This window comes from Choloepus didactylus, chromosome 8, assembly GCF_015220235.1.
Source record: "Choloepus didactylus isolate mChoDid1 chromosome 8, mChoDid1.pri, whole genome shotgun sequence".
In the NCBI taxonomy this organism is placed as follows: domain Eukaryota; kingdom Metazoa; phylum Chordata; class Mammalia; order Pilosa; family Megalonychidae; genus Choloepus; species Choloepus didactylus.
Window position 1 is genome coordinate 11865187 of NC_051314.1, and position 20049 is coordinate 11885235.

The 20049-nt window shown below is 53.2% G+C and overlaps 1 protein-coding gene across 2 annotated transcripts; it reads right to left on the reverse strand.

Moving 5' to 3' along the window:
* Positions 1-640: 640 nt before the first annotated feature.
* On the reverse strand, positions 641-19378 carry CCDC134 (coiled-coil domain containing 134). Of its 2 annotated transcripts, XR_005218530.1 has the most exons (8): positions 19249-19378; positions 17454-17572; positions 16464-16585; positions 16164-16248; positions 14148-14329; positions 13774-13845; positions 5989-6197; positions 641-2912 (listed from the first exon to the last, which is right to left on the reverse strand). XR_005218530.1 is itself a non-coding variant. In XM_037847836.1 (7 exons), the coding sequence occupies exons 2-7, from the start codon at positions 17554-17556 to the stop codon at positions 6072-6074; spliced, it is 690 nt and encodes a 229-aa protein (XP_037703764.1). In that variant the 5' UTR covers positions 17557-17572; positions 19249-19378; the 3' UTR covers positions 2926-6071. The 2 variants fall into 2 exon arrangements, 1 of the variants encoding a protein (XP_037703764.1); XM_037847836.1 differs by lacking the exon at positions 641-2912 and having other exon boundaries at positions 2926-6197.
* Positions 19379-20049: the final 671 nt, after the last annotated feature.

Below are 20049 nucleotides of genomic sequence, written 5' to 3' on the forward strand. Positions count from 1 at the left end.
ATGAAAAATGTATATTAATAAAACTGAATATGTGCCATAATAAAAACTGAATGTTATACTTATATACTTGAAGAATCTGCAAACATTACTAAAGTATTAAGCTACAGGAAAAAGCAAATTAATGCAATAGACACCAGTCCTTCTTCCTCCAGTATATTTGACTTATTCAGCTGGCTTCCTACAGGGATAGGATCTTGGTTTCACTCTATATTACAAATTGGATTAGCAATAGTCCTTATAATCATTATAGGTATTCTTATTTTTAAAACTTCTGTCTCTTATCCCAGCCATTCCAGAGAATGCCAGATAAAGCAATGCTTCAACCAAAGCATGGGGTTAAAGACTACATTCAATTACAATCTAAGAAGTTTCATTCCTCTGACCCCTAAAATCTGTGCTCCTCTCCAGCATGAAGAAGTCAGAGCAGTTGTCACCCAGATCCCACAAGACTGAGGAACAAACAACAAAGGGTGGGTGGGTGGCTATCTAACCAGTACAGAATACTAGACTGTAACCCAGTGTCTTCCCTTGTAATTACCAAGGAATATATGACCTTGTGCCTACCCCCTTATCCTGTTTTTGTACCTCAGTGGTCTGATGATCCTACTTACAGCCCCTCATGTTTATTAATGAGGAAACCTGAGTCAGCCACCCCAGTTCTGGTTTTTCTTCTCCTAGATAAAACCAGTTTCAGTCAGAATTTGCCTTCTGGACACCCACAGTAATACAGAACCTTAACCTATCAGTGACCTACGCCTCCTTATAATACTAAACATCATGCCCATCATCATGTCAAGGTGGCCATTTTCATACATCCTATGACCAAGCACGCAACTGATCTGTGCATGTTTGACCAAACTACCACCCCAGATTCTGTCACTTTGGACCACAATACTCATAATCACACCTTTTACCAGAATACTAAAAAACCACCAGTCTTTCAGTTTGGGGAAACAGGTCTGAGTCTAGGCTTTTAAATATTTGCCTTGCTTCCTTACACAGTGCTCTGTAAGAAGGTTCTTTCTTTCTTTGGAACCCTGGTGTCACAGATTGGCTTTTATGCACATCACTCAGCGAATCCGAATTGGCAACATCCTTACCTGTTGGCTTTGCCACGCACGGATCCCACTCCTTCAGGCAGCTGGTCACACTGTAAGCAATTTAAAGGTGTAAGTGTCTAGGAATCCACCCCAAGGAATAAAAGTGCTCAAAGAAATGCACACATATGTGTTCAGAGGATCATCGCAAGGTCCTCTGTAACTGGGAAAAACTGGGAAGCCCAGTAAGGATGGATAAATGAATCAAGTCCATATGATGGAATACCACGACATTTATGTGTGCAGAATTGTGTATTTCTTGAGGAGAAAAGGCTTTCAGAGTATTGCTTCTGCAAGTGTGAGAAGCAGCTAGACTCGGTGCTGAAGGCCTCAGAGCACGCAGGACATCCGGATCCACCAACTTGGTGCAACTGCAGCTGGTTCAGTAATTTGAAGCCTGTTTCATCATTTGTGAAACAGGGTTAAAATAGCATCCCCTTAGGGAGCTTAAATTGGGTTATTCACACATTTCATTTGATAATATTTATTGACTATCTCTGGGGCAGGCAAACAGAAGCAGTTCCTGCCCTCTGAGAGCTTCCAGTCTAATGAGGGGACACAGACACTAAAGAAACATAACAATAAATAACAGTGATGGTGCAAGTGGTCAAGGAGTGATGGGTGGGATGAAGCAGTAACAAGGAACCTGAGTTGGCACGTCAGGAAAGGACCCTGAAGAAGTGACATTTCAGATGAAGCCTGAAGTGGTGAGGAGAATCACATCAGGAGAGCCAGTGGAGAAAAGGACACGGGCGTGAGGCCTGGCACATGGTAAGTGCTGCACAGGGTAGTTTTTGTAACTGAAAAAACGTGAATCCATGTGCTCATGCAAAGGGGAAAAGGACGGCAGGCCCAGTGGTTGGATGTCAGTCGGGGTTATGGAGGAGTGGTGGGATGTGGGGTGATTTTACTTTCTTCCTAGTATTTGAGTATTGCCTAGATTACGTTTTACAATGAACATGTATAACTAACAAGAAATAAGACTCTTGTTTTTGAGGGAACAAAAAGACAAGAACATTTTCCTCACTGTTCACTCAAGGGAGCTAGTATTGATGACACTACGCCTTGCCTCTCAGGGGCGCTCACAGGGCCCCTCGCTCGGGGGTGGCCTCTGCGGGCCAGCAGGATGCAGCCTCGGCCCCCACCCCAGGGCCTCGGGACCCCCTGCAGAGGGCTGCCGAGAGCACCGGGAGGCCAGGCAGGCGGGCACAGTGCCCCCAGCTGACCTGGCCAAGGGGCCCAAGAAGGCACAAGCGAAGGCTCAGCAGAAATGGCAGAAGAAAGGCAGTTACACAGGACCCAGCCTGAGCAAAACCCTGACCTTGGGTGCAGACCCCTCTGGCCCTGGAGCCCACCTAGCTGAGCATCTTGTCCAGCAGCTGCTGGCCCTGGAGGGGAGGACAGTCTCTGAGGCTGGCTCTGAGGAGCAGCGCAGCCAAGACAGGTCACCACCCAGGACCCAGGTTCCTCAGATGACAAGGGAGGGAATGGGGGTCACAGAAGAGAACTTCGCATGTGGCTTTTCATTCACTACCTCTGACCCCTCCCTCTTTAGGCCTCTGCTTACAGTGCTTCTCCCCCACTCGCACCCAACCCTTCAGCTGTCAGTTGAGGTGTCCCTTCTTCCAGGAAGCCTTCCAGGTGGATCAAGCAAGAGTAGATATCCCACTGTCTGACACAGAAGTGGGGGTGGGAGCTGGGAAATAAGTTTGGTTGGGATAAACTGGAACATCAGGTGGTGACAGGATGGTTGCCATCAGCTTTGGGGTCGTAGAGGATGCAGCTGTCCAAGAAGGAAAGAGCCGAGAGGAGAGACTAATCCAAAAAAAAAAAAAAAAAAAAAAAAATTCATCGAAAGGGCAGGTGAGGAAAGAGGAATCAAGAAAAGATACAGCAGGCCCAGAGCAAGCGCAGAGAACAGGACAACACAGGCCACAGGAGGTGGCCCAGCCCAGAAGCCTGGGACAAAAGAAACATCAAGGACACCTCCCTCCTGGAGGGCGATGATAGGGGAGGAAGAAGAACTGGCCTGGGGCTGGAATAAGGAGGGGGAAGGGCTTGGGACACAGGGAGGTCCAGCTGCCCTTTCTACAATGCAGAAACCAGCTCTGACTAATTAAAGCATAAGATGAAATTCCTTACAGCAGTGGTTCTCAACGCAGGGGGCGGGGGTGGCAATTCTGCAGGCATTTCTGATTGTCATAACTGGAAGGTTGCTATAGGCCAAGGATGCTGCTAAACATCCCCCAACACAGAGGACACCTTCCATCCCACCCCATCCCTGCCACACAACCAATGATCCAACCACAAATGTCGTCAATGCCCCCGATGAGAAACCCTGCTCTGAAGGCTGTGGGGGAACTCCCAGACCTTCCAGGGGTGCCAGGGACCAGGCCTGGAGGCTCAGCAGACAACACTACACTGAAAACACCAATGTTGCCACCAGTGGACACTCCTGACACTGGCCCCAACTGGCCACTAGACCCACCCCCACTGAAGCCCCTGCCGCCCTGCCTGACCCCCCTCACAGGCCAGTGCATCTGGACTTCAGTCATACGACGGAACCCGGCAGCCAGGAGGCTGAGCAGACGAGCCCAGGGTGGAAGGCAGGTGGGCTGTGCCTGCAGCAAGACCCCTAGGGCAGAGCTTCTGGGAATAAGTGGACCACAGCAACCAATGATGGCTGCAAGGGAAGGAGGGGCGAGCAGAGTGGTTCTGTTTGTGTCCTTGAAGGTGTCAGACGAGGAAACTGGGGCCATGTGAGGGTGGAGAAGAAGGAATCAACCAAGACAGGGGGAGCCAGAAGGTGTAGGTGGAAGAGTCCAGGGAGACGGGGCTGTCAGAGGGGCAGAGGGGAAGGTGGTTGAGGCTGGGCCCTCCCTTCGGCTCTGCATACAGAGGGTGCTTGGCACTTCTATGGGATGGACGAATAAAGGACCACAGAGGAGGGCACCCATCACTGACAAGTCACTCAAATCCCTGGCCAGCAGATGCCTTCTAGGCATTCCCAGGCAGGCTCTTATTTTATTGCCCTACCAGGTGGTGGGCATTACCATCCCAGTCTGAGATGGGGAAACTGATGATCCGAGTGTCAAGGGTGAGAAGTGCTGGTTCTGATGACAACAGCCAGGAAGAGGCAGAGCTGAGGCTGGTCTCCGGTGGCATGGGTCCCCCACCCCATTGGACTGCACCCCTCATCAATGCCCGCGGTGAAGGCAGCACCTCAGCTCTGCTTCAAAGGACCCAAATTCCATGGTGACAGAGCACCTGAAGACACTCAGTCAGACATCCAAAGCTGGAACCTCCTCCGCGCTGTCCTGAGGGTGCCCTCCAGCCTCTGCTCTGATCCCTCCAGGCTGGGGTCACCACCCAAGAAAGCCAGGTCTGCTGCCAAGTAGGCCTGGTTCTTAGAAAGTCCTCTCCCAGTTAAGGGGAAGGGAGGAACCTTCCCTGTGAGTCAGCAACCACAACCACTCTCCAGCGTGCGAGGGCAGTGACTGCCCGGTCCCCTCCCAGGGGAGGGCCACCTGCTGGCACCAGGACAGGTTAAATGGCTGAACAGCTGACCCAGGGGATCATACCGTTTCCCGCGATAGAGCGTTCAGTTCATAAACTCCAGCATGTCACCTCATGTCGCCCTCACAGAACAGTGGCTGGGGTCACAGGTGGGGATGGGGGCCAAAGCTGAGGACAGAACCCAGGCCTGTGGAGTGACTCCCACCACCTGTCCAGGGAGGGGGCCAGGTGGCTGGTGGGCAGACCTCCTCCCAGCTCCCCCCACTCATTCTCCTCCAGCTGCTTCTTGTCCCCTAGCTTCTCCTGGCTCCTGAGTGACCGATGTTGCAGGATGTTCTGGGCCCTTCCAGGAGGTCTTCCCTTCACTGCCCTGGGAATGTGCATTCTGGGAGAGCTGCTGGGAGGGAGACTGGCCAGGCCCTAGCCTCAGAGAACCAGGTGAAGGCTGGGCAGGGTCTTAGGAGCCACCAAATCCATTCTACCAATGAAGCTGCAGTGGTGGGGTTCTGGGGATGGCAGGCAGACCCTCCCAGGCTTGGCAAGGCCAAAGAGGCAGAGCTAGAATTCCCACCATGCCCTCTCCCGCCTCTGCTTGGGAAGGCACCACCAAAGAGAAACCTCGCTGCCTACTCGGGGTAACTCCCTCGGTAGCTTCCCTGCCCCGGCCTCAGGCCGCTGCTTGCGTCTCTCCCAGGACAGAGAGCTCAGGGGCCCTGCTGCTACAGAGCACAGCCCCCTCCGCCCTCCTACAGCCTCCACCCCGAGAGGACAGGCTGACTTTCCTGCCCTGCTCAGTGACCATCCCTCAGATATTTGAGGACAGAGTTGGCATTGCTCCAAGGTCATCTTGGACTAAACAACCTCCCAGGACACTTCCAGGTCCTTTCCCAACACTGACTCTCCACCACGGGCACTCCAAGCTGGTCTCTAATTACTGATGACCCCTGGTCCTCGCCACCTGCCTTCTGGAGGGGCTGGCAGCTCCCTGGGGCCTAAACCAGCCTTGGTTGGTCCAGAGGGTTTGCTGGCTTTTATTGTGTCTCTGCAGAGGGGAGGGGCCGCTATACCAGGCAGCCCAGTGGGGACAGCTGCAGGCGAGTCACCTTTGGACATGGCTGAGCCTGGTCTGCTGCCCCCACCACCTGCAATCCCCATCCACAGGTGGTCCAGCTCAGGGACCCCTCCTGCCTCCCCCCAGCAGTCTCCACAGGGCCATGTCTGCAGCACAACATCCCCCCCCAGCAGCCCCTCCAGGGAGGCCCCGGGGACTGGAATCCAGCCCTCTGAGGTGTAGTCCCTTCAGCTGGGGCTCAGACCCGGTTCCCGGGGGGCTGAGCAAATGCAGCCCCCCCATCTCGCCGGGGCCGGTTCTCACCATCTAGATGATCTGCTGCACCTGGCCGTGCTGCCACCTCCTCCTCTTCTGCCCAAATGGACTCCTCCTGAGCTGTTCCAGAGCTATAACTCGGACCGGGATCGTGAGATCCGTGGGCCTTTTCGGATCTCTTTCCGCTTCTCCTCCTTCTTCCGGCGTTTCTCTTCTTCTCTCAGGGCCTTCTGGAAAGGGTCAGTGCTAGGGATGAGCTGAGGGGAAGAGCAGAGCAGCCTGATTTAGTTGCTGGCAGCAAACAAGTATGACAGGCCTGCCTTGGGCCAGGCCCCCAGAGGCTGTGGGGACAGGAAGGAAGATAAGTAGGAGTATGCAGAGCAAACAGGGTGAAGAAAGAAAAGGACGCTCCAGGCAGAAGAACAGGTGCTGAGCCGTGAACTTGCAGGGGCACCTGAGAAGCAATCAACAGGACTCCTCCCTCCCCCAGGATGAAGGGGGTGGGTGCCCAAGACAACACAGCCAGGGGTGGTGAGGGAAGCCAGCTGGGTCCAAGGTCCTCTTCACTCCTCACCCTTGTGTCTCTCACTCCTATAGGGCCAATCACCCCTTGAATTTGCACCTCCAAATCTAAATGCCCACCTGACATCTCCACTAGGATGTTGCAAGGGCACCCCCAAACACGGCATGCTCCAGCTCCCCCAAACCCAGCCCTTGTTAGGGTCCATGTCCTGATGAGCAGTGGTGCCCTGTACCCCAGTCCAGGTGAGAAAGACAGAAACTGGGGAGCAACCCCCCCCCCCCCGCCACAACCTGGCCCGCCCTCTCCTGCCACACTGAGTCCATCGCCAAGGCCAGGCTTGTCTCACCTTCTCTGACTCCCAAATCCATCTACTTCTCTCCAGCTCTACTACTGTCACCATCTCTCTTCCAGATGGTTCTAGGGGCCTCCCAGGGTCTCTCCACACCCACTCTGGTCCCTCTCAAGCCATTCTCCTCACTGCAGCCAGAGCTGTCTTTTCCAACCAGCAGTCTGATTGTTCACATCCTGTATAAACCCTCCAAGACTGCTCTCATGGCTCACGATAAAGTCCCACAGGCCAGCATCTGCCTGGACCCCCTACCCTCCTGCCCTGCCCCCCCCACTCTTTCCAGCCCGGGTACCCCTTGCTGCACCAGCTCCAGCTCAGCTGGCACTGCCCTGGGTCCCAGCTGGGGCTGTCTGCTCGCACGTGCTCCCTCCTCCTACTCACTCGGTGCCTTTTTGTCACGTCACCTCTCCAGTGGGATTGCCGGCTTCATGTCTGTAGCTCCCACCACGCGGCAAGTCCCAGGAGGACATGACAATGACGGTAGCTGCTCACCACCAGGCCACATGCCCCTAGCACAGAGCCTGGCTTGTAGCTGGCGTTCAATGTATAATTTTTAAATGAATGGATGAACAATATTGGAATGTGAAACAGAACTGTATCCCAAAACTCAGGTAGCTACGGTGTGAGATATGCCCATTTTATTTCTTCATAGACAAGACAAACTTGACCAAAAAGGTAGACAATAAAAACAAACCAAGATCACCATCTCGTGGAGCAATCTACCTACCACACTAGACTGAGCCTGGCCTCTGGAATACAGCATGAAATCACAGAAGAGTAGCCCAGAGAGGGTAAGAGAGGAGTTCAGGTCACACAGAGGGATGGGTGGGTGGGGGAGGGCCCTGGGACCAGCTCCCAGACCTCCTACCTCCCTGTCCATGCTTCCCCAACACGCTCTGCCTCCTGTCCCTACAAAGGAATCCTGATCCTCCTGTGAGGAGCTGGGAGACCCCCCACCCCCAACCCCCAGGCCACAGGGGACCCACACCCTCTGGCACTGGTGGGGATCTGGCCCCTCTAGCCCCACCTGGCTGAACCTCACCAGGGGAACCCAAACGTGGAAGAGAAACACTTCTTCCCACTCCCTTTCCCATACAGGTCCAACCAGTGCCTGTTCATCCTTCAAGTCAAGGCTTAGACATCTCCTCCAGGAAGCCTGCCCTGACCACCCCCAAATGCACCAGCTTAGCCTGCATTAGGTTCCCATGCTGGCAGCCAACAGAGTGGCTAAGAGAAGGCTAGAAGGCCGACCTCCAGATCCCAGCTCCACCACCTGCTGCCTGAGACCTAAGGCACAACCACCAGACCTCTGTGCCTCCAGGGCCCTCACTGTTGTGCCCATTTTCCATTTATTGCCTCTCTGCTCCAAATTCACCCTCCGACGCTGCTCTGCAAAAATGCTTCTGACTCTTTTGAATATTTTCCCCCTGATAGCTAGAGATGGAGAGACGCTGCAGGGGAAGGGGTTTTACTTTCTGGTTCAGGCGTGCTGACCCGGTGGGCTCCTGCAGTGCTTCCAGTGAGATACCTCCTCATGAACAGCTTTCCGGGCACCTAGAGGGGTGGCTTACAGCAAGTTCCAGAGGATGGATTTCCAGCAAGTTCCATTGGTGTGGCAACAGGGTGACTTCTCTGGCATCCATGCCACAGCCATGACCTCTCCCACAAGGCCTGGGTGGACCTCTGCCCTGGGGTGGGGGATGATCCTGTGTCTGATCTTCCTATGTTCTTTAGAGCCCTCCTTACTTCTTTCTTCACATTAGACATTATACTGAATACAGGGACATATTAAATATATATTTATTCCAAATACCTCAGGAGGGAAAGAGACCTCTGTTTAATTCACTCACATATCCCTGGATACTCAATAAGTACTTGTTAGGTGACTGGATATAAAGAGCTTAGCTCGGTGCCTGCTTCTTGTCCTCTGCAATGGCGCGCTGCTTGTCCCTGCCAGCTACCGCACCCTCCGTAACCTCAACATGCCTCCCTGGCCACCGCCTTCTGCTTCCCTAACTCCTTAATCCTACTGTTTCTTTGAACCCATGAGAATCTACAATCCATTGTGGCCACCAACTTTTCTCTGTCCATGGTCCTCTTAGGTCTTCATCTCCCCCTTCACAGGAGGGACCCCCTCCCTGAACATATCCTCCAGGGCCATGTTGCTCCTCTTCATTGCACCTACAGAGCTAAACCTCAGGTCTTACCAAATCCAACCTCCTGCTTACTCTATCCCTGCACCCTTGCAGCTGAACACGCTGAAGGAAAACACAACCACAACATCTGGTCTCACTTTAAACTCATGACATTAACCTTGGGAAGGCCTCCTGCTGCCTGGCAACCTGGGACATTTCCCTGTCCTCTCCCTCTCCCCCTCTCCTAGACGTACCTCCAAGCCCCCACCCCTGCCATCAGAAGACGACTTCCACAAGCTCCCACCACCCTGTCTGCTTCTGCCTCCCCTCCTGTCACACTAAGATGACACCATTCCATCCCCCTGGGCACCAGACCTCATTCCTCCTCACCTTCTCAGGGACAAAGCCAGCAACTGTCCCCATCCTGCATCATCATCTTCCTGCCCTCCTGGACCATCCCCATCAACGTACAAACAAGCCATCATTTTTGCCATCTACCTAAAATTTTCCTTTGATCCCACACTTTCTCAGCTCCTCAAGCTATTCATCCATCAGTCTGCTCCCCTTTACAGCAAAAGTCTTCAAAGGGGTTGTTTGCTCTTGCTGTAACCACTTCCTTTCCTCTCATTCTCTTGAAATTCAGTCTGATCATGCTTTTGTCTCCACCACACCCTCAAAGGGTTTTCACCAAGATCACCGATGGTGTCCACACTGCTAAGCTCAATTCTCAGTTCTCATCTTCCTTGATCTTCTGGAGCATGACACAGTTACTCACCCCCTTCTTGTTATAATTTCTTCATGTGGCCTCTGAGAACTACTCTCTTTTGGGTTTTTTATGATCACACTGATGGCTTCTCTTCACCCACCCCTAGATGATGGCATGCAGGCCCATGGCTTCCCAAACCTGCTACATGGGTCTAGATGACTCATTCGTTTATAGCTCCAGCTTCCACCTCTCCCCTGAAACCTGTAGTCAGAGAGCCAACTGTTTCCTTGACATTCTCATTCAGATGCTCACCACCTCCAGAATCAAACTCTTGATTGCCTCTCTAACCTTCAACCTGCTCTTATCATAGCTGTTCCCATTTTAGAAAATGGCAGATTCTTCCAGATGTTCAGGACAAAAATCCTCCAGTTATCCTTAATGATTCTCTCTCATCACATTGCTTTATCAACAAATCCTACTGACTGTGCCTTCAAAATATAAATAGACTCTTACCACGTCTCACCACCTCCCTGTCACCACCTGGTTCAAACCACCATCAACTCAGAAATGGACGAGTCCTCACTGGTGTCCCTGCTTCCCCCCAGTCCCCCAGGACACACTCCACACAATGGTCCAGCTGGTCCTTTCAAAGTGTAAGCCAGAGCCCATCCCCCTGCTCTGCACGTCTCTCAGGTAAACGCTAAAGCCCCTCTGAAGATTTCCAAGGTTCTTGGACATGGCCTACCACTCTGACCTCATCTCCTCACACACACACCTCACCCCCCCAAATACACTCCCAACTCAGGGTCTTTGCACTTGTGGCTCCTTCAGCCTGGAATGTTCTTTCTCCAGACTCAAGGCCGTCTCCCTCACTTCTTTCAGGTCTTCTCAGCGAGACCCTTCACGTCCAAACCATTTGAAATAGCAAATGTTGGTTATCCTGGCATGACTTAACCAACTCCCTCTGTTTTTTTCTCCATAGCTCGTCACCACCTACCATGTTACTTATTTCTTACATACTGTCTGTTTCTTCCAACTAGAGTGCAAGATCCACAACAAGAATTTACTCGTTGGCTTCTCCAGTGGCTGAAATTCAGGAGTTGCTGACTAAACGTGTTGAATGAATGAACTATGCTACGCCTCTGAGCCTCTCTGTGAGCCGGCCCTTCTGCTGGGAAGGCCCTTCTCCATTTTGCCCACCCGGAGGCATCTTTCAAATCTTAGTGTAAAGTCTGCTGCTCCTGGCACCCACCAGAGAGCCTTCGCCACCTACGTGCTGAGGCTGGGTCAGGCTCCCCTTGGGGTTACTTCAGCTCCTCATACTTTTCTCCTCCACTGGCACAGTGACCACACTGGATTGAGACTGTTTCCCTTCCTGAAGAGCAGGCACAGGGGCAGCCCCTGGAGGGGTCTGATGACATGTACGTAAGAAGTGGAGGGGAATCTGAGAACACTCTCCAGCAAGGGAGCAGTGGATGATGGGAGCTGAGCAAACCTGGGACATGTCTATGCTGGATATTCAGCCAATGAGAAGTAAGGGGAACATGTTGCTGCTATGGTGATGCCCAGTAGAGCATATTCTGGTGCAGCTGGACTACAGTGAGCCCTGGTGGCCCATGCTCTTGCCCCTCCTGTGCGAGACGCACCAGTGGTCTGCAGGATGAGAGGGGCCAGTGTCACAGCAATAAAGCATCTCCGTGAGCCCCTTGTTGGGAGAGGCCATCTGCCTTCTTGCTGGGATGCCGAGAATACTCTTTACTGAGGTCATTTTTCAGGGTTAGGATTGCAGCAAGCAACCTTGAGGGTTGCCATCTTGGTTTGCATGAAGGGGTGGCATCTACCCCAGTGGAGAAAAACGTATTCCCCATTCTGCCACCTGAAGCAAAGCCACTGGCTCAACAGGGCCCTCCATTCACAGAGGTTCCCCTAAATGCTTAGGCCTGGTCTGCTGATGGCTCAGCTAAGTTAAAAGCTACTGGTGGTGCGGAGAAAAGAGTGAACATCACAGGCTGACTGCTCTCCTCTGGGAGACCTGCTTACAAGGCCGGCCCTCAGCTGGGTCTAGGAACCTGGATTTCGGGAGGGTTCCCCCCATTCCTTAACTGATAAGAGTGGCTCACTGTGCTTAAACTACTCGTGCAAGCAATGTGCTTTATGCTGAATACTTGCTTTCCTTCTGGGAGTCTGGAATTTTGGTATGTGCTAGGCAGAGGGGGCCTACAAGACCAGCCCCCAATAAAACACTGAGTTCTAATGAGCTTCCTTGGCAGACAACATCTTACACATATTATCACTACTCCTTGCTGGGGGAATTAGGTACTCCCTGTATGACTGCACAGGGATAGGAATCTGGAAGATTGGGCCCGGTTTCCTTGGACTTTGCCCCACATGCCTTTTCCCATTGTTTATTTTGCTTTGTATCCCTGCACTGTAATAAGTCCTAGCCATGAGCAGAACTGTATGCTGGGTGCTGTGAGTCCTAGTGAATTGTCCAGTCAAAGGTGTTTGTGGGCTCTGGGAGACTGAACCCCATAAAAGCCAGTCAGACAATTATGTGAATTGAAAGCCTCAGACAATGCTCATTACAAGCAGGCACATCATATCCTTACTGACTCTTAACTATCGCCAGTAGCCATCTGGCCTGCAGCCTGGAGGACCGCAGACTGGCAGATTAGACACCCACCCCTTAAGACGCTTGCCCCAATTTGGGGCCATGAACTGTGGAAACAAATTGTGGCTGCCAAGTGGACAGTCTGGGTCACTTGTGTAAATACCCATGCTAAGGTCCATTCTCTGATGAGAATGACTGAAATGACTGGAACAAGCTACACCACTCAGATCGCTGCCATGCCACCAAAATGCACCACTGTACCAGGTGTGGCCACACATCCAGCATCATGGACTGGCCCAAGGAAAATGACTTTCTGCTTGACGAACCTGTTCCTCTTGTTGGAATGGTATTTGCAGGCTAAGATGGGAGAAATAATGGGTCCCCGTGAATCTTGTAAAAATGCCCTTGTCCCACTCACCTGTGAGGGTGGAGGATAATTGGAGAAAAACTGAAATTATGGGTTCTAGGCTGGGACACACCAATCTTTCAGCAGTGGAGGGAGAGCAATAACCTGGCATGAGGAGAGGTGTGCTGGTTTGTATATATTATGTCCCCCCAAAAATCCATATTCTTTAATGCAGTCTTGCGTGGGCAAGTGTTGATTAGATTGTAATTCTTTGATTGAGTGTTTCCATGGAGATGTGACCCACCCAACTGTAGGTGATAACTCTGATAAGATAATTTCCATGGAGGTGTGGCCCTGCCCATTCAGCGTGGGCCTTGATTAGTTTACTGGAGCACTATATAAGCTCAGATAGAAGGAGCAAGCTTGCTACAGCCAAGAGGGACACTTTGAAGAAAGCACAGGAGCTGAATAAGGAACGTCCTGGGAGAAAGCTATTTTGAAACCAGAACTTGGAGCAGACGCCAGCCATGTGCCTTCCCATCTAACAGAGGTTTTCCGGACGCCACTGGCCATCCTGCAGTGAAGGTACCTGATTGTTGATGCTTTACCTTGGATACTTTACAGCCTTAAGACTGTAACCGTGTAACCAAATAAAACCCCTTTATAAAAGCCAATCCATTTCTGGTGTTTTGCGAAAAGGCAGCATTAGCAAACTAGAACAGGAGGGAAAACACAGACCCCAGGAGGTGCAGAGAGGCACATGAACAATTAGTGCTCTCGTTGTCCCTTACATCGACCTCTACGATTAGAAGAACAATCCTAGGGTTGTCCAAGTCAAGCGGCAGCTATCCTGCCAATATGGCCTGCTGTCGGTTTTGTCATTCCCGACCACATGATATGTGGGAACCTACTGCGCACTGGGACAGGTGTGCTCACCACCTCACGACTGCTCCTCCCCAAAGCTGGGGTCCACACCCCAAGGTCAGGGAACCCGAGGCTAAGAGAAGAGCAGTGTCCGGTGCAAAGGGCAACCCCGGGAGTGAGCGACGCTTCCTCGGCACAGACCCAGGCCTGTCAGGCTCCAAGTCCAAAGGCCTCACGCTCTACCCTAGGCTCCCCAGCCCGAGCAGGCCCCAACCTCCCCAGGACCCCTGGAAGCTCACCTCTGCGTGGTCTACTTTAAATGGGTTCTGGAAGTCAGAGTCTTTCTCGCTAATCCCCAGCTCCTGGGCCATCTGTGAATGGGGGAAAGCTAGTTACCCTCTGCCTTCTCCTGCTCCTGCTTCCCAGTGGGCCGCTCCCTCCACGCCAGGACCCAGGCCCGAAGTCTGGGCAGATGTGGGGCAGGTGATGACCTCTAGGGACCCAGGTCAGCACTGAGCCCCTTAATATGCAGCCTCCGTGGCCCAAGGTGCCCTGAGGCTCATCATAGAAAATGTAACAAAGTGCTATCATTCAGGCCCAACTGAAGGCACATATAAGGCTCACAGCACCACCAGAGAGAGGGCTCCCAACCTTAAAAGCCCTTACTCCTTACCAGGCTGAGGATGGGCGAGTGGGGTCCCTGGTCAAAGACGCCCGTCTGGTTGCAGAAGCTGATGCCCCAGCGGATGAGGAGGTTCCAGTTAGAGTTGTGGTCAAAGTAGTGGTGCACGATCCTTGGGAAGCGCAGCACCACATCACCGAAGAAGGCTGTGTTCTCCACCACATGTGAGAAAGCTGGGTGAGGGGAGCCCAGTGAGCGACTGGGGCAGATACCATCCCACCATCCCCCTGGCCAGTCCCAGGCCCCCTCCAGAGGAAGCATCAACCAAGCCCACTCATCAGAGAAGGGCACAGTGCCCCCTGACCCCAGCTGCCAGCCATAGCTCCAGTGTGTGCTAAGGGCTTTGTGTCCACCAGCTCACTGAATCCTCGTGAGCTCCTTCAGAGAGAGAAGCGGCTGCTGTGTCCATGTCACAGACAGCTAATGAGTGGTAAGTCCAGGCTGCAAACCCAGGTCTGTCTGGCTCAAAGGCCTGTGTTCTTTCCCCTGCATCTTACTGCTCAGAGGACTGGTTTGCTGTGGGTCCCAGAAAGGTGAGTGTCGCTTCCCACATGGAGGTGTGTCATATGACAGGCTTTCCTGGGCCCGGCTCCCCTGAGACGGCAACCAAAGGTGCAGAGCCACAAGCTGGCATTAACACAACTACAGTGTCTGCGAGGGCTCAGGTCTGTTTGCATGGCCAGGGAAAAGGTGTTTATATATATATAAATATATGTTAATATATATATAATATTCTCCAATTCTAGTTTATTTTAAATGTTTCTTAATGCTTTGTTCTGAAACAATTTAGACTTCTATAAAAGTTACAAAAAATACTACACAAAATCCCTATATACCCTTCACCTGGCTTCCCCTAATACTATCGTCTTTCTTAATCATACAATTATTTAAACTGGGAAATTAACATTGTTACGATGTTATTAACCAAGCCACAAATCTTTTTTGAGTTTTGCCAATTGTCCCATCAATGTCCTTTCTCTGGTCAACAGGTCAGTTTGGCCTGAGGTGAGTGTGTCCATCATGGTGGCAGGCCCCAGACCCAGGTGACCAAGAAGAGTAACTGTCTCTGCCGGCTGGGGGCAGCCCCTGTTTTAGCCACCCTTGCAGACGGGGCCCACGCAGTCCGCCCCCCTCCCCAGTATAGACAGGGCCACTGAGAAAGGAAGGCCAGGCTGCGTGGTGAGAGAAGCGGGGTGGGGGTGGGGGACCCCTTGGCTTCAGAACAGTCTTGAACCTCAAAGGACTCAGGGGTTAGCCTGGTTCAGTGCTAAGAGCCAGGGCTTTGGAGTTGTGTGCAAAATCACGTGACCCCTTTCACCTGGAAAATGAGGCCGTACTACCTTTTCCAGAGTCACAGTAGAGACCAGAGATGACATTTGTGAAGTGCCCACTGTTCGATAAATGAGGGCCACTTCCATCCTCCCTCTGGCATGTAGCCTCAGAGAGTAACTTTTAAAATGTAGACAGTTAATGGGAGGGAATTATCCCTGGAGAGAAATTCTTGGAAGAGGGGATGGAACGACACAGAACATTGTTTCATCTTAATTATCTATGATTTTCCCACCTTGTCTCAGAAATAATTTAAGGGGGCTGGGGCTTTTAGAACAGCAGTAAGGAATACTGGCAACTGCCCCCATTGGCACAGCTACTTTTGTAGACTACAGGCTTTTTTCCTTTAAATGGAAGTGACCCTTGCCTCTCCTACCAAAAGGGGGCAGGATTGTACTCCCCCCATGCCCACCTCCTTCAGTGGGGGCCGCCGGACCCTTTCCTGGCCCCTGGAGGGGTGGTGGGCAGGGACTCCTCCCAGGTTCCCTACCCCAAGCACAGGCCATACCAGGAATACACAGGACTGGCTCTGAAGCCCAGAAATGCTCAGAACACCATAGAATAAGCACCCCTCTGCCTGAGGGGAGGAAAAAACTGTGACAAGAGCAGCAGGGAAGAAGCAGCTGGAGAGGATCCAGGTGGTGGGTAGAGGAGAGGGCAGGGTTGGGAAGGCCCTACCATCCTTCAGCTTCTCGTCCTGGGGGAAGGGCCCATCTGGGAGCACGTCAGCAGCGATGAGAACCGTCCGGGAGTCCTCCAGCACCTGAGGAAAGCCCACCTGGGCTGAGTGGCGGTGCAGAGCCCCTCACACTGGCCCCAGACCCACTTCAACTCCCTTGTGCATGCAGCATCCCCCTCACTGAACATCATACCCTTTGGGAACTCCTGCTCATCTACCATCGCCCAGATAAAAGGCCATTTGAGCTGCCCACGCTGCAAGACCTGGCCTGCTGTGAGCTGCCCCCTTCCTGCACACACCTTAAAGAGTCCCTTGAGCATGACATCGAGGATCTTGTATTGCTGGTGGACGTCATTCAGCTGTACCAGGTTCTTCAGTGCCAGCAGCTGCTCCCGACGCTTCACCTCAAACATCTTCTTGTCTGGGCAGCATTAAGTTGAGGGACTGGCACTGAGACTCCCGCCTGAACAAGTCTGGTGGTCCCAATCCAGGGGGCCTGTTCTAGGCCAGCAAGCATACCCAAGGGCTGTGGATGCCTAATGGCTGGGACCCCCCAGGGAAGGAACAAACTGACTGGGAAGTCCACGCATGCTGGAATGTATCATCCGTCCAGTTCACCAAGGCCTCCACACCCAACTGCCTGGACCCAACCCTGCAGGCCATGGCTCCTGCCTTCTCCTCCCTGTGGTCTGTTCCTGGAACCTCCAGGTCTCTGCTCACATTGTGCCCTCTGTCTGGGATGCCCTCCCCAATCTTCTCTATAAGTTTCCATTCTTTAAGACCCGGCTCAAAAGTTATAGCACAGTGCTCCTCCCAGCCCCCTCCTGGGCTCCATCACAGCACATGTGCAGAGCACCTGATGATGTGTTGGGAGACTTTTTCATCCTAGGCCCATGAACTCCTCAAAGCCAGGGACTGGTCCTGACTTACCTCTGTGTCCCCAAGGCTTGGCCCAGAGATGTCCAGCACATCAGGGTCAAGAGGGGCCAGTAATCCAGGTCCTAAGTCAACCTGGGTCTCACCACAAGGTGCCAGGCACACATACAATCCTCCCTGCACCTTCACAGCCCTGAGAGAAGGGTCTTGCCTTCTCCATTTAATAGATGGGGAAACTAAGGCTCAGAAGTGAATTGACTTGCTCAAGGTCTATCTAGAGCACCTTACCTTTCCTCCCCTGTTCCTGCTGGCTGGGCCTGCTCCTTCCCTGGAATCCCCCAAGGAGTATAAAGACCTTATTTACAGACCCCTCAGAGACAGCTAATCATCCCACCCTCAACCCTAAAGGATACAGATCTCCAGGCTCGGATCCAGGGTGGTCCTCAGGGTGCCTTTGGCACCCGTCCCAGATAGTGCCAGGGCAAAGAGGAAGGCCAGGAATTGAAGAAGGTCCATATCCAAGACCCTGAAGCTAGAGGAGTAATCCAGAGAAAGGGGGTAAGACCCAGAGCTTGGTGTTAACCAAAAACAGAGAATGCAGGTGAACAACTTCCCAGGAGGGCCCACAGCTCCAAATACCAAGAACCTGGCCTTGAGAAGTCCCGAGGCCCCTTGTCCAGGGCCTGTGGTCAGCAGGCATGCAATAAAGACCCATGGATGATGGGAAAGAGGAAGGAAAATGTTAGCAATATATGGTCAGCATCTGAGAGCTCCAGGCTGGAGCCTGGCCCTGCTCCTGGCTATGGGATCTTGGGCAAGTTGCTCAGCATCTCTGAGCCTCAGCCTCCTCACTGGTAAAATAGGGATAAGGAGGCCACCTTCCTGCTGCAGGGAGGACTGGTGAGGCACTGTGCCTGGAAAGGGAGAGGTTGGTCAATTTTATTCCCCCCAATCCCCTATCCTGGCCTCCCAGGAAGGTACCTGGTCTAGGAGGTCCAGGCCAGTCATGGGGGATGTGAAATTTTTGGGGTTTCCCTCCCTCCCTGACATCTGTCATCAGAAAGGAAGAAAGGCCACAGGGGTAGAAGACAGAACACTCTTCGGGTAAGAGGGCTGCCACACATGGCTTTTGCAACCAGGGACACCAAAATGTAGCACCTGCTCCTCTTCAGACAACATTCCACATTTAGTTATTGAGCACCTACTACAATCTAGGTAGGCACTGTTATAGGAACTGGGGATACAGCAGTGAATAAAACAAACAAAAATCCCTGCACTCGTGGTACTTTCCTTCTAGTAGGAGTATGAGACAATCAATAAACTTGTAAAACAAGCACAGAAAAGGAAGAGCGAATCAGTGGGGTGAAATATCAAATACAGTGGCCAGGGAAGGCCTCACACAGATGACAGCTGCCCAATTTTACCAGTGTGGAAACCAAGGCAAAGAAAAATGAGGTGACTTGTCCAAAGTCACAATCATTCCCAGGCTAACCAAGATATGACTCCATCTGTCTCCTTCAGCAGAGACTACCTCGGAGCTAGTCACTGTTCTACCAGGACACCAGGGCAAGGGTACCTCAGTTACAGACAGTGAGAGCCAAATAGGGTGCAGAGGTGTCATCCAGAGAACTGTACCCTCCATGCAGATGAGACAACTGAAGCCCAGAGAGAGAGAAGTAGTAGTCCAGAATCACCCAAGACCGCCCTTAACCTTCCAACTTCATCATTCAGACCCACGGGAGCCAGATCCCAGCTAGGGTAGAACTTGGAGGGGATGGGATGATGGTGGTACCAGACAAGCCAGCAATGACTGAGGCACAGCAGTGGGGAAGGAAAGCCAAAAAAGGGGACTGCGGGGGACGGATCCTGCTTTCCCGACTGTTACTCCCACTGATCCGACCTCACAATCCCGCTCCCGGCCCCGAACGTCCCCAGTGCACTTCCCGGTTGGGGATGCGACTCTGAACCCATTCTGCAGAGCAGGAAACTGAGAGGTGACGTGGAGGTGGCGGGCCCGCGCAGGCTACTCGGGGTCGTGGGCCTGGGTTGCTGCCCCCGAGCCTTCGGGCTCCAGGAGGAGAGCGCGAGTCTTTCCCGACGGAGAGAGGCGTACGAGGCCGCGAATCCCACTCCCAGCCTTTCAGCTAGGTCGGGGCACTCGGTCCCCACCGCCCCCCATACCCCTACCGGGAGCCCCGCTGCACCTACCGGGCCGGGCAATGCGGGAAAGGGCGGTCGGGGAGGCCCCGGCGCTTAGGTGGGCACAAGGGTCCGCCGGCCGTTCCGCAGAGGCACGGAACCGGGAAGCACTGGGCAAGCGGCAGCCGAGGAATCGCCGAGGAACCGCCAAGCACCGCCCCGCCTCCCGCGCCGCTCCCGGCCAATGGGCGCGGGCCGCGATCGCCCTGCTCCCCGGTCCTCACTTCCGGCCCCGCCCCTGCCGCCCCGCCCCGGGCTCTGCACGCGGTTCACGCGTGGCCCGCGGGGGCGCCCGGGTGGCCCCTGTGGCCTCAGCTGGGTGAAATCATGCCTGCGCGTGCGGTGTGTGCCCAACCACGGGGCTTCCGTACCTGCATCGTCATCGACGACTCTCTTTTTTAACTGCAGTTCACAATATCAGTTCAGCAAATCGTGACTAGTACTTTTTTTTTTTTAAGGAACTTGCAGAGCCCGCATTGCGGAGCTCGCCCCTCCAGACCACCAGCTTTGAAACCAAGTTTGGCGGGGTTTCCCCTGTTGGTTAGTTCGAAGCAGGGTCAATACAACCGGACCCTGGGAAAAAGGGTGGGATGGCCAGTTGCAGGCACCGGGGCCCTCGCCAGGCGGGAAGGGCGCGCCCAGGCCCAGGCTGGGCTGAACTCGCAGCGGGAACGGCGACATTAAGTAAGTAGCCGCACACATGGGACTATGCAGTCAAGCTCTGAGGAGGGCAGCGAGGGAAAGGTACAGTGTCTTACTAGCATCAACGAGAATAGGGGAGCTACATTAAGTCCGGGAAGGTTGTGGCCA